General features: G+C 45.3%; 3 protein-coding genes across 9 annotated transcripts in view; 1 reads left to right on the top strand and 2 right to left on the bottom strand.

Annotated features, from left to right (window-relative positions):
- The window catches only part of LOC309519821 (alpha-1,2-mannosyltransferase ALG9-like), a 34,013-nt gene extending 33,796 nt beyond the window's left edge, over positions 1–217 (bottom strand). For 2 of the 3 annotated variants that reach the window (XM_082201014.1, XM_082201011.1), the window contains exon 1: positions 137–217. The gene's annotated coding sequence lies outside the window, so the exon portion shown is untranslated. The remainder of the gene's footprint in view (positions 1–136) is intronic. The other variant, XM_082201013.1, reaches the window with a different exon arrangement.
- CFAP68 (cilia and flagella associated protein 68) lies at positions 163–7,775 on the top strand. Of its 4 annotated transcripts, XM_082201108.1 has the most exons (5): positions 2,310–2,546; positions 2,966–3,017; positions 3,355–3,582; positions 5,730–5,796; positions 7,016–7,775. In XM_082201108.1, the coding sequence occupies exons 1-5, from the start codon at positions 2,491–2,493 to the stop codon at positions 7,192–7,194; spliced, it is 582 nt and encodes a 193-aa protein (XP_082057234.1). In that variant the 5' UTR covers positions 2,310–2,490; the 3' UTR covers positions 7,195–7,775. The 4 variants fall into 4 exon arrangements, with proteins under 4 accessions (XP_082057232.1, XP_082057233.1, XP_082057234.1 ...); XM_082201106.1 differs by lacking the exons at positions 2,310–2,546; positions 2,966–3,017 and adding an exon at positions 163–282; XM_082201107.1 differs by lacking the exons at positions 2,310–2,546; positions 2,966–3,017 and adding an exon at positions 933–1,013.
- CRYAB (crystallin alpha B) lies at positions 7,699–11,925 on the bottom strand. Of its 2 annotated transcripts, none has more exons than XM_082201112.1 (3): positions 11,470–11,925; positions 8,537–8,662; positions 7,699–8,049 (listed from the first exon to the last, which is right to left on the bottom strand). In XM_082201112.1, exons 1-3 carry the CDS (start codon positions 11,665–11,667, stop codon positions 7,846–7,848), a joined length of 528 nt encoding a protein of 175 aa, XP_082057238.1. In that variant the 5' UTR covers positions 11,668–11,925; the 3' UTR covers positions 7,699–7,845. The 2 variants fall into 2 exon arrangements, with proteins under 2 accessions (XP_082057238.1, XP_082057239.1); XM_082201113.1 differs by having other exon boundaries at positions 8,537–8,659; positions 11,470–11,906.

Here is an 11,925-nt window from a genome sequence, read left to right on the forward strand (position 1 = left end):
GATTCCTAGGGGGCGCGGCATAGGACCCTCCCTCCCGCAGAGGGCATAAAAGAGGCAAATGACTGTTGCCCCCCCCCACGCCTTTTCCTTTCTTCATTGGGTCTTTTAACCCACTTAGGTCTCCCCGCAAACACACCTTTCCACTCTCCCGAAGCCGGCGTCGCGGTATGTTTACGTCACTTCCGCCAGCGTGCACCCTTCGCTTCCGGCGCGCGCCGTTTGGGCGGTTGCCTTGGAAACGGCTTCCTGCTTTTCCTTCCCCTTACTCCGCCTTTTTATCAGGTGGGCATAGGGAAAGGGCCGGGCTCTGCTGAGACCGAGGGGAGGATGGAGCGGGGCAGGGTGGGCGGAAGGGAAGGGGCCACCTGGCGAAGGGAGCAGAGGAGAGGAGTCTTTAGGGATGCTGCTGAAATGGAGCCACCATATTCAGATGTAGCCTACCATCCTTTCCTGTTCTTAACCTTCCTTCCTTCGGGGTTTTTTTGTTGTTGTTTTTTGGACAATTTACAAAATAATTTTTATTAATTTTCAATTACATTCCAATAACAGCCACATTATACCAATACCAATTTATAATACAATTACTAATACCAATCATTCAGATACCGAATTATATAATTTAGGTGCCCCCCCCCCGTGTGCTAGAATGGATGGTTTGATGATTTTCTTTATTTCTGCGTTCCAAAATCTTATTAATTTCAATTACATTCCGATCATGATAATCCCTTATACAACAATTGCAATATTAAAAATAACATTCAATGATTTATGCCATCATCATCATTTTTTGGACAATATTATTGAGGCCATCACAGCTAACAGGAGAGCACGAAAGCCTCGAAAGCAGCAAAAGTAAATAACAAAATAAGGGAACTTTTTAATATATACAAAACACATGTCCATATCACTCATGTGGACATAGGTCTCCACAGCAACTATGTTAGGAAGATTAGTCTGAGAGTGACTGGCCAAAGTTCTTCCACTAGACAGACTCTTCCATCTGATCCAGCAAGGTGATTCTTTGGTTGGGCTCAATGATGCATTGCTCATAGGGGTGTGCAGTACTGTTCAATGCACATTTATTAGAAGTGTGTCCTAATAGCCTCCATGGTGCTTACAAGTGTGCATAGGCTTGTACAAAAAAAGTTAAATGATCCCTGGACGGTTAAGTCTATTCAAAGGCGACTATGGGGTTGTGGCGTTCATCTTGCTTCAGGCCAAGGGAGCCAGCGTTTGTGCGCAGACAGCTTTCTGGGTCATGTGGCCAGCATAACTAAACTGCTTCTGGCACAACGGAACACCATGACGGAAACCAGAGCGCACGGAAACGCCATTTACCTTCCCACCACAGCGGTACCTATTTATCTACTTGCACTGGCGTTCTTTTGAACTGCTAGGTTGGCAGGAGCTGGGACAGAGCAACAGGAGCTCACCCCGTTGTGGGGATTCGAACCGCTGACCTTCTGATCGGCAAGCCCAAGAGGCTCAGTGGTTTAGACCACAGCGCTACCCGCTGTAGGCTGTTTTCAAATCAGGTAACTTGCTCATCCCTAAAAGCTTCTTCAAAAGAGGAATAAGGGAGTGAAACCTGCCTTTAAGCATGCACAGATTGCCTTCCATTTTGTTTCTGAGCCATCAGAACCAGCGTTATCAGAAGGGAGCGGAGAGCTTTCAGGTACACACTCTGAGTGTATGGCAGGATTGTGTTCCAGTATGTCATATGCACACCTTTATGCTAATAATGTTTCTGGGAAATTAAATATATCAGGCAATATTGTGCTTATTTAATTTTAAGATATTAAGATACAAGGCTTGTAGCACTGGGGTGGTATTCAGCTAAGTTTTATTCAGAGCAGTTCCATTGAAATTAGGGGAGGTAACTTAGACATGTACGTTAATTTCAGTGGGGCCACTGAAATTAAAATATCAGTGGGGCTACCTAAATTAAAAAGATGGTTCTAGGGAACTCGAGCGGTGAGTTGTACAAATCATTTTTTAAATAATTCTAGGTTTCAGATCTCATCAATATGCAATTGAAGTGGCTGCTTCAAACATTTGGTAGTATTTCTGCCTGCATATTATTATGCACTGCAACCTTTTGAGTGTGTTTACGCAGATCTAAATGCTGCTTATTTCAATGGGCCTTATTCACTAGTGAGGCTGTATCTTAGTGCTTGACCTCCTTGATGACAAGGTCCAGTCATACAGATTTTTGGATAAAAGTCTCTCACCCCATGGATGCTCAGAAACCAGTGACATCAGGACTAGCTGATGATCAGGAAGTTGCATCACAAACAAAAGTTTTTCTGGTTGCCTGCTCCAGTTCCTCCTGCCACCTTCCTTTGTAAGGGCTGCCAAAAAAAACTTCAGCACTTTTTAACATCAGCTACAGCCTTGAACTTCACTCTACTGAGGCTGCCCATTTTGGCTGAGATCCTGAGGCAAAATTACAATTAAAACCAAGACAAATAAGCAAGAAAATGTGGCAAAATGTGGATCAGCTCAGTTCTTCAGTTTTATCAGCTACAACCTCTTCTGATTCAGAGGTATTCCCCTACTGAACTCCAGTTCCAAATTTCAGCACAATCCATCCTTCTAACCTATCCACATGATGAAACCATCCCCATATGTTTTGGTTAAAATAAGATCTTTCAGTCCAGTGTCAGGGAATCAGACTGATTTTGGTGTGGGAAAAGAACTGGAGAAGCATAGGGCTGAAAAACTAATTTTAAAAGAATGTAAAGTTATGTTCTAAAATGTAGAAATAGTTAAATCCCAAGTGTAATGAGGAAGTAAGTCCCACTAAAAGTGGGTTTTCAGGAGTACACAAGTTTATAATTAGATTGCAAGAGGTGTAGTAGAGGAGCATGTACCATATTAGTGGCATAAAATAAATATTAAAAAATAGTATTAAGGGAGAAACATAATTTTAGGAACAGTGATTAATATTGTCTTTTTTTCTGAGACATACCTACACAACAGACAAGGAGTATGTGCCTGTGCAGGTTTATTCAAAAGTAAGTTGTACTGATTTCAACTGAACTTTGTCTAGTAAGTCAGTGTGTATGGGTTTGCAATGTTAAAAGGTCATATTGAACATGTTTGCTCTGATGTAAACCACTATATTGGGGCATACAGTTTGTGTGATTAGGATTATAGCCTTAACCTTCTTTAATAGTTACTTCCTTAGGGGGTATTAGGAGTTTTCTGAGAAGGCAGCTCAGGACATCTTCAAATACGGTTCCCAGAATTTGCTGAGAGAAGACATGGCACTTGATAGGTTTGTAGTGTAGTTGTGCCTTCCCTAATACAAGTTGTTTCCTGTCCTCATTTGACGTTTCTGTCTCTTCCTAGGCCATGTCCCTGTCTTGCTTCTTTAACCCCCATCATGGCTCTTTATTACGTGCCAATGGTCATGGAGAAGTGTGGACAGATTGGGACAGCTCTGCCAAATTCTTCCAGTATGGCTGGAGGTGCACCACCAACGAAGACTCCTACACCAACAAGACCCTCTTGGGGAACTGGAACGAAGAGCGCTATGACATTCGGAAAATACTGCAGCCCAAGCCTCTCCCTTCTCAGGTCAGAGTACCATATTCACAGTGCCCTGTTTGTTAGCTTGTTAACGTAAAGTCAAATATTCAGCCCTCTGGCACAGGGGCGACTAACCTGCGGCCCTCTGGATGTTCTTGGACTTCCATTCACATCAGCACCAGCATCCAGTTAGGGATTAGGAGAGATGTAATTCAGCAGTATCTGGTGGCCAAAGGTCTTCCACCCATGCTCTAGTACAGGGGTCAGCAAGGTTTATCTTGCACGCCCGCGTGAGCACACGCCCCCATGATTTTTGGCTTCTGCGTCTGCACAGACGTGATTTTCGGCACCACGGAAGCGATTCGCTGTGCTGTTCCAGTTTAGCGCAGCGTGTGAGCAGGCAGCTCAGTTCGGGAGTGGCTCATGGGCCAGTCAAATGACCTCCACGGGCCACTTCCTGCCCATGGGCCTTAGGTTGCTGACCCCTGCTCTAGTACTCTGTGTTTAATTTATCTTATAACCTGTTGAATGATTCCAGCCCAGCTTTAGAAGAGCAAGTGTGAAGATAAGATACTTGAACTGCTTTACTTCCCTGTTTGGCCACGGTGGTTACTGGTCTCTGGAGTCCATCGTTCTCTTTCAGGCTAATCTATGTCACAGTGTTGTGATGAGGATTTAAAAGGCGGGGGCACCATGTAGGCCCCTTGGGGGAAAGGTGGGATATAAATGTTCTGTTGTATTTTATATTTGAAGGGGAGCTTGGCTGACCTAAATCAGGCATCACCTAGGAGCTCGTGTCTGTTGCTCCAAGCTCCAAGGAAGAAGCACAAATGTAATAGTAGGCAGCATTCCTGTTTATGATGTTGTCCTTCCTTGCTTTCCGTCTGTTCAGTTCCAGTTTATTTTCTTTGGCTGCAATCCTATGTACACTTCCCTGGGAAAGAGTCCCACTGAACACATTTTATGAGTAAACTTGCATAGGATTGCAGTATTAGCCATTTCATCCCACCAAACCCTCCACCACCACGCAATACCTACCGTATTTTTCGCTCTATAAGACGCACCAGACCACAAGACGCACCTAGTTTTTGGAGGAGGAAAATAAGAAAAAAAATATTCTGAATACCAGAAGCCAGAACAGCAAGAGGGATCGCTGTGCAACGAAAGCAGCGATCCCTCTTGCTGTTCTGGCTTCTGGGATAGCTGCGCAGTCTGCATTCGCTCCATAAGATGCACACACATTTCCCCTTACTTTTTAGGAGGGAAAAAGTGAGTCTTATAGAGCAAAAAATACGGTAATTATACCCAGCCCTTCTGCCTCACTAAGGCAAGCCAAGCTGGTGTTGCTTTGGTGATAAGGCTCGTCCTCTTAAAAGTTCTACATGATTTTTTGCCTAGAAAAAAAAAGGCAAGTAAAGGGGGGCATGATAGAGGTGTACAAAATTATGCACGATACAAGTATATGAAGTTGCATGTGGTGTGAATTAAAGAGTAAAGAGGCATTTATTTCCCATAACACTGGAACCCAGTGTGGTCATCCAATTAATCTGAATGTTTCAAGACTTGAGGCAGACAGAAGGAAATTCTTCTTCACAGTTAAAACTATGGAATTCACTCCCACAAGATGTTGGGATGGCCACCAACTTAGGCCTTATCTACACTTAGCTTTTGCCCTGTCTCTCCAGGCACGGATCCGTGTCCAAGAGATTTTATTTTTTTTAACTTGCGATAACCCACTCTTAAAAGCTGAAGCACAATAATTGGCAATTCGGGTTTCCTGCAGATTGCTGCAAAGCAAAAAATAATAACAATAGGTGCTTGAACACGGAGGTTAAAGCGTGGACCATGCCTGAAAAGTGTGAAGGAAAGGTAACTGTGGATAAGACCTTAGAGAAATTTAAAAGAGGATTAGAAAAATTCATGGAGGTTAAGGCTGCTAGTCATACTATATATATTCTACCTCCAGGATCAGAGGCAATATGCCTCTGCCTGAGTACCAGAACGTGAGCAAGAGAGTGCTGTTACCTTCATGCCCTGTTTGTAGACTTCCCAGAAATACCTGGTTAGTCACTATGGGAATTGAGATTCTGGACTTGATGGGCATTTGGTCTGATTCAGCAGCCAGTCTCTTCTTAATGTTCTTATGGTTTCTCAGTTACCGTAAACATGCACTCAATCTGTGTTTTCCTTTTCAGTTTGCTCACTATTTTGAGTCCACCTACACATCGGACTATTCCAAGGAAAAGCCCCACAGTACAAGAAGTAGGTACATAAAACTGAAATGCAGGCACTTAATTTAAAAGCTGCAAGAGAACTTTGGGAAGATCTAGGTCTTCCCCCAGTTCTGAATCCTCTATTCTCAAATATTCCTAACAGAGCTGTCCAAATAAGAGGAATACAGAAGTGATAATGTATAATGTGTCTTGAGGGGCCAAAGTGCAGCTTAGAACAACAATAAGTAAATGACTGCCATGAGTCAAGTGTCAGTGGACTCTGGTGGTGACAGCAAGGGACCTGTAGGAACACAATGAAATCCATTGCAGTACGTCCTGAAGTACTAGCAGGCTGGATGCACAATTGAATGGCGCCACTCCCATCTCCCCTGAAGTTGTCAGCTATCCGTGGGAACTGTTTCTACTTAGAAAGTGGCAGGCATCAACATCATCATCATCATCATTATTCATATGATTTCTTACCCATTCTTCCACCATAATGTCCCCAGGGCAAGCAACAGCAACATAAAAAGGTAGAGTTAGTCCATGATTTAGAAAGCAACAAAGACCACCCTGATAGTAAAAAGGTAAAGGGACCCCTGACCATTAGGTCCAGTCGTGACCGACTCTGGGGCTGCGGTGCTCATCTCGCTTTATTGGCTGAGGGAGCCGGCGTACAGCTTCCGGGTCATGTGGCCAGCATGACTAAGCTGCTTCTGGCAAACCAGAGCAGCGCATGGAAACGCCTTTTACCTTCCCGCCGGAGCGGTACCTATTTATCTACTAGCACTTTTGACGTGCTTTCGAACTGCTAGGTTGGCAGGAGCAGGGACCGAGCAACGGGAGCTCACCCCGTCACAGGGATTCGAATCGCTGACCTTCTGATTGGCAAGTCCTAGGCTCTGTGGTTTAACCCACAGCGCCACCTGTGTTCCAACCCTGATAGTGCAAGAATGTAAATTTGGAAAATATACATGATTGCATATGCTGAAATTTGCTGGTATGCAAATTGGAAACGGCACCCATAGAAATGGGTGGATTCACGTGCAGAATCTTCTGTACTGCACTTGTGATAAAGCAGCGTGTCCCGTATGACTTTCCTAATGTGCCTTCTCAGGTATTCAGCTCCCTTTTAGATTGGCAGAAGCTAAGACTGCCTTTGGCTGCTGTCGAGTTTGTTCAGTGCAATGTGTTCATTCCGCTTTACTGGCTTGCAACTGCCCTGCCTTCTTTTGAGCTCCTCAGCCTTGTCCTCTCTCTGCTCTTAGGAGTTATGCGAGATGTTCACTGGTTTCCTGGACACCAGCCAGAGCTGGAGCCTCCTCCAATCAAGCCAACTGCCCGGTCATGCTACATGATAGATTATGAGCCTCCACAGAAGAAGGGAGCCTGCTGCTTGGTTGACACGAAGCCCAAAGAACAGCAAGGGACTCCGCTGAAGCAGTAGGACTAGAGTAGGTCTCTCTTCCGCTTCAGGACAGCCGGGGTTGCTTGAAAGGCCGTGCCTGTGTGACCTAGTTGCCCCCTCTTTTCCCCACCCACCCACTTAAAAGCTAGGCTGCCATGCAGCAACTCACAAACCATGTCTGTGAATAAAAGAGTCTGCGTCAGAGTGAGAAGGAGATTCTTCTTACTTCTCATGGCTTGGGGGGTGTGTGTGTGTATATAAAGTTTTTACTGTACTTTCCCTCTGACGTTTTGTGAAGCACCACCTAATTTTTGTTTGTTAGCTGTTACATTTGTTTTTCTGTGTAGCCAAAGCTAGAAGAGCCAGTAAAATTATTTTCCCCCAACACTGTTTGTGGTTGCTCTGCCAGAGAAGAAGGGAACTCTGCACGTGCTCAGAGCTATTCTCCCTCTCTCTTTTTTTATCACAAGTTTGCATGCTGTAGGGCTGAGCCCTGTCTCAAATTGACCCTGCCCCCGAAGATTGAGGAAAGAAGCCGCCAGATGCTTACTCATCGGTTTATTTGTTAGTAAACAAGCTCATTTGCTTAGCACAAATAAATAAGAACAGACAGCCAGTGACACCGCCTGCTGTTTGCATCCAATGGAAAGGCTTTCTTGGGTATAAAAGAGTAGGTCTCAAAGGGCATGTCTACTTCCTTTGCGCTGCTGGTACGGCAGATTTCTCCTCCCTGGCAATGGGGATGGTGCGCTCTGGGACTTCCATGGCTTTTCTTGGTCCATTCACTGTCAGGACACCATCCGAAGAGAGAGAGGAGGTGATGGAGAGGGGATCCACATCAGCTGGGATCCTGTACTTCCTGTTGAACTCCCTGGCAATGAAGCCGTGTTCATCCTTTTCAAAAGAGAAGGGGGCGAGGGGGAGAAGAACATAACCATATATGTCTGGTTGCAAATGGTTTACTATAAGGGGAGCTCATAGTTCATTGTTAAGAAGCACTCTTCCCATTCAGAAAGTTCAGTCCCCTGGGGTACCCCAGTTTAGAGGTATCAGGGCTTGTAAAGACCACTGCCAGAGACCTGGGAAAGCTGCTACCAATCAGAGTGGCCAGTACTAAGTGAGCTGGGCCAATGGTCCTTTGCTGTGGTCCAGCTTTGGCTTTCTCACATTTAAAACCAAAAGAATAAATGAATGAGGGACCATTTCTATTTCCTTTGCCCAAGGCTGTGTCTCTGAGACTCTTCTATGTGGCAGGTAACATGGCATTGTTAACGTCTCCTTCCTTGATGGGCAACCTTGTTTAGAATGGGTCAATTTCTCCTTCCTTCCACCCTGCCTCCCATCACCCTGCCAGCTGCGCTCATGCCAAGACCAGACCAACCTGGCGCTCCTCATGTTTTCCGTGAACTTCAATCACGTCTCCCAAAACCTTGACTTTTAGCTCCTCAGGTGAGAAATGCTTCACATCGAGGTTTACAGAGAACTTGTCCTTATCCAGTCGCATCTGCTAACAAAAGAGTCTCGTTTAGAGCAGTTACAATATTTAATGTTTACTAATTGTTAGGTGCTGTATGTGGAGCAGATAATTAGACATGATCAGTGTGGTAGATCATTTGCTATTCCACATCCCCCAAGTGCAAGACTGTTCTGTATGCTACTTTCATGCTAGCATGTGGGTTAAGGTCAGGCAACATTTCTTCATGTTGAGGGCTGCAGTCCTCCAGAGGAAATCTCTTGGAACCAGTACAGTGGTACCTCGGGTTAAGTACTTAATTCGTTCCGGAGGTCCGTTCTTAACCTGAAACTGTTCTTAACCTGAAGCACCACTTTAGCTAATGGGGCCTCCTGCTGTTGCCACGCCGCCGGATCACAATTTCTGTTCTCATCCTGAAGCAAAGTTCTTAACCTGAAGCACTATTTCTGGGTTAGTGGAGTCTGTAACTTGAAGCGTATGTAACCTGAAGCGTATGTAACCCGAGGTACCACTGTACAGGCAGTAAGCCACACTCCCATTCTTCCCTCTTTCTGTCTCTACCCTTCAAACACGCCCACCCACGTAGAAACAGGAAGAGAGTTGGCTGTCGAGTGAAATCTTTTCTATAAGCCTTCCTCACATGGCAATTGTGCTTAGGAAAAAAAGTTCCCATTGATGTGAATGAGGTTTTTTAGTTCAAAGTCTAATTTCGGGGGGGGGGGTAGGGGGGGCTGCTGCCCATCTCCACAGCTGACTAGTAGTGGGGCGGTGAGATAGAGGTCATGCATGTTGATAGTGATGATGATGTTGATGATGATGATGATGATGATTTTATACCCTGCCCATCTGGCTGGGTTTCCCCAGCCACTCTGGGTGGCTCCCAATAGAATATTAAAAACACGATAAACACATACATAAAAATGAGGGTTTGTTCCCCCTTATAACACTGATTGGCAGTAGACTCAGGACAGACAAAAGAAAGGATTTTCCCACACATTGCATAATTAACTTATGAAATTCACCCCCATGGGATGGAGTGATGGCCAGAATATTTGCTTGCTTTACAAGGGATTAGACAAGACTATGGGGGAGGAGAGTTCATGTCAACTAGTGTTCAAATCCTCACTGGGCCAATCACTGCGTCTCAGCCTAAACTACTGCACAGGGTTGTTTCGAGGACCGGAGGGAGGCAGCTTGAGCTTTTCAGATCAAAGGTGGGATATAAATATAATAAAAATACTAGTCATGGGGGCTATATATAACCTCTTCAGTGTATCACTGAATGCCAGTTGCTTAGGTAGCATCAATGAGGGATTCTTATCGCCTTCAGGCCCTGCTTGTGGGCCTTGCAGAGGCATCTGATTGGCCGCTGTGAGAAACAGGTTGCCAGGCATAGATGGTCCTATCCAACCAGGCTCTTGTGTTCTTAATACAGAGAAAATTATGGCTTTGATGTGATGGATTCTCAAAGCCATAATGCTAGAAATGAGCTGTGCTGGCATGGAAACTCTACAACACAAAACAGGCAGAAGGGATCCACCAGTGTAGCTACCAGAACTGTTCCCCACGGTGTCTCCTTTTCCCTTGCAACTCCCTACCACTGGAAAGTCACCCCCCCCCCACCTGGCAGCCAATTCTCTTCCTCTGTTTTTAGATCCAGGTTCTTTGAAAACAGATCTGTTCGACTTACCACAATTTACCCTTCTCGGCTTTTATTCTCCCTCACCTACTTCCCCATTGTGTCTTGTCCTTTAGGGTGCAAGAGGCTGCGTTGTTGGTTTTTAATTTTTGTACAGCATCTAGCAATTTTAGGGTGTACTAGTAATGTGAAAATGCATATTGCATGGTAGAGTTGCATCCTAATGAAAAAAATATAATGAAAGAAATTCCATGCGTGGAATGATTAACAACCGCAGTAAGACAATAACAATGCTAACTGTCAGCCATAAAATACAGGATGGCTAATCCAACAGGGCCTAAACCTCTAAGTCACACAGAGTTGGGAAGGACCTTGGAGGTCATCTGGTTCAACCCAGTGCTCAGTGCAAGATCAAGCTGTAGCTACAGGATCTCTTGACAGGTGGACGTCCAGCTTCTGCTTAAGTGGAGGATGCCCACCACCTCCCGAGGCTGTTTGTTCCACTTTTGATCACTTCTTGCCCCTTAGGAAGCTTCTTTTAACATTCCCCATTACAATTCCTAGTCCTTCACAGACGTCTTGCCCTTGTTGACTACCATGTTCACAGTGTGAGTGCATTCTCCGCAGCAGCCTCCCAGGCTACAGAACTTTGCTCCCTTTTTTGACTCTGTATTGCACAAATCCATCAGGAACTTCTCCTGTGTGCGTCCCATGAAAATGGATACTCTCACACAGCTTTGATTATGGCCTACGCAGAAGAACTCCCTTTTGTCTTTCCACCTCCCCCCTGCAAGCAATTCTCAACCGTGAGGTTTCTGTTTCCAGAGTTTATCATTCAAATGAAGACTACTTTTAGATCTAAATCTGGCTGTTTTCTGTGGGCTTTCCTGTGTGAATAATCTTCACAGATGACTCATTCCAGTTTCAAAGGTATTCTTAGCGTCACTGGAGAAAACAACAGGTTTTTGTGGCGGGGTACGTTAAGGGGCAGATATCGATTTTCTTCGCCTTCAATCTTGGCAAGTCTTTATGTTCCCTTTGTCAAGGATTTTTACGTCACCCTTTTAAGCTCATAGTAAATATGCAGTTAAATAAATTAACTGATGAAGGGCACAAACTGCAAAGGGGACAGGTGTCCCTCCACCTGGTTCAAGGACTGCATGGGAGCTGGGGGAAGTTTAGCAAGAGAAAATATTTTTACCTCTGAGAGTCGGCTCTCAAGCCAGCTGGGGTTCCTTAGGATGGAGGGTCTCAAAAAGAAAGAGCTGAAAACTGAGGAGCTGGGGAGCAGTTCAGATTCCACAAGGTGCTCCCCAAAAGTCTGGTTGAAGATGCGGCTGGGCAACAAGCTTGATAGCAGGGGTCTGCGGAAGAAGGGGTGGTGAACGGTGATATCCATCTGAGTTGGTCCCGGAGGAGACAGTGGGCAGCAGTGCACTCCAGCAAGCCAAGAGCCAGGGCTTTATATGCTCCCTGGTGCCAGGCTGTGCCCAGGCTGAATTCTCTGGAACGGTGATGTCAGGCATTTCATTATCCCTGTTCTCCCATCTGCACCATTCAGCGCTGGCTGGCAGATTAGCTGGAGATTTGTACATCCCACTCAGCACCCACATTGCCAAGGAAAAAGAACACAGCTAAATTCTAGCAGGTCAGCATG

Source organism: Podarcis vaucheri (assembly GCF_965113315.1).
Source record: "Podarcis vaucheri genome assembly, chromosome: 15".
Classification (NCBI taxonomy): domain Eukaryota; kingdom Metazoa; phylum Chordata; class Lepidosauria; order Squamata; family Lacertidae; genus Podarcis; species Podarcis vaucheri.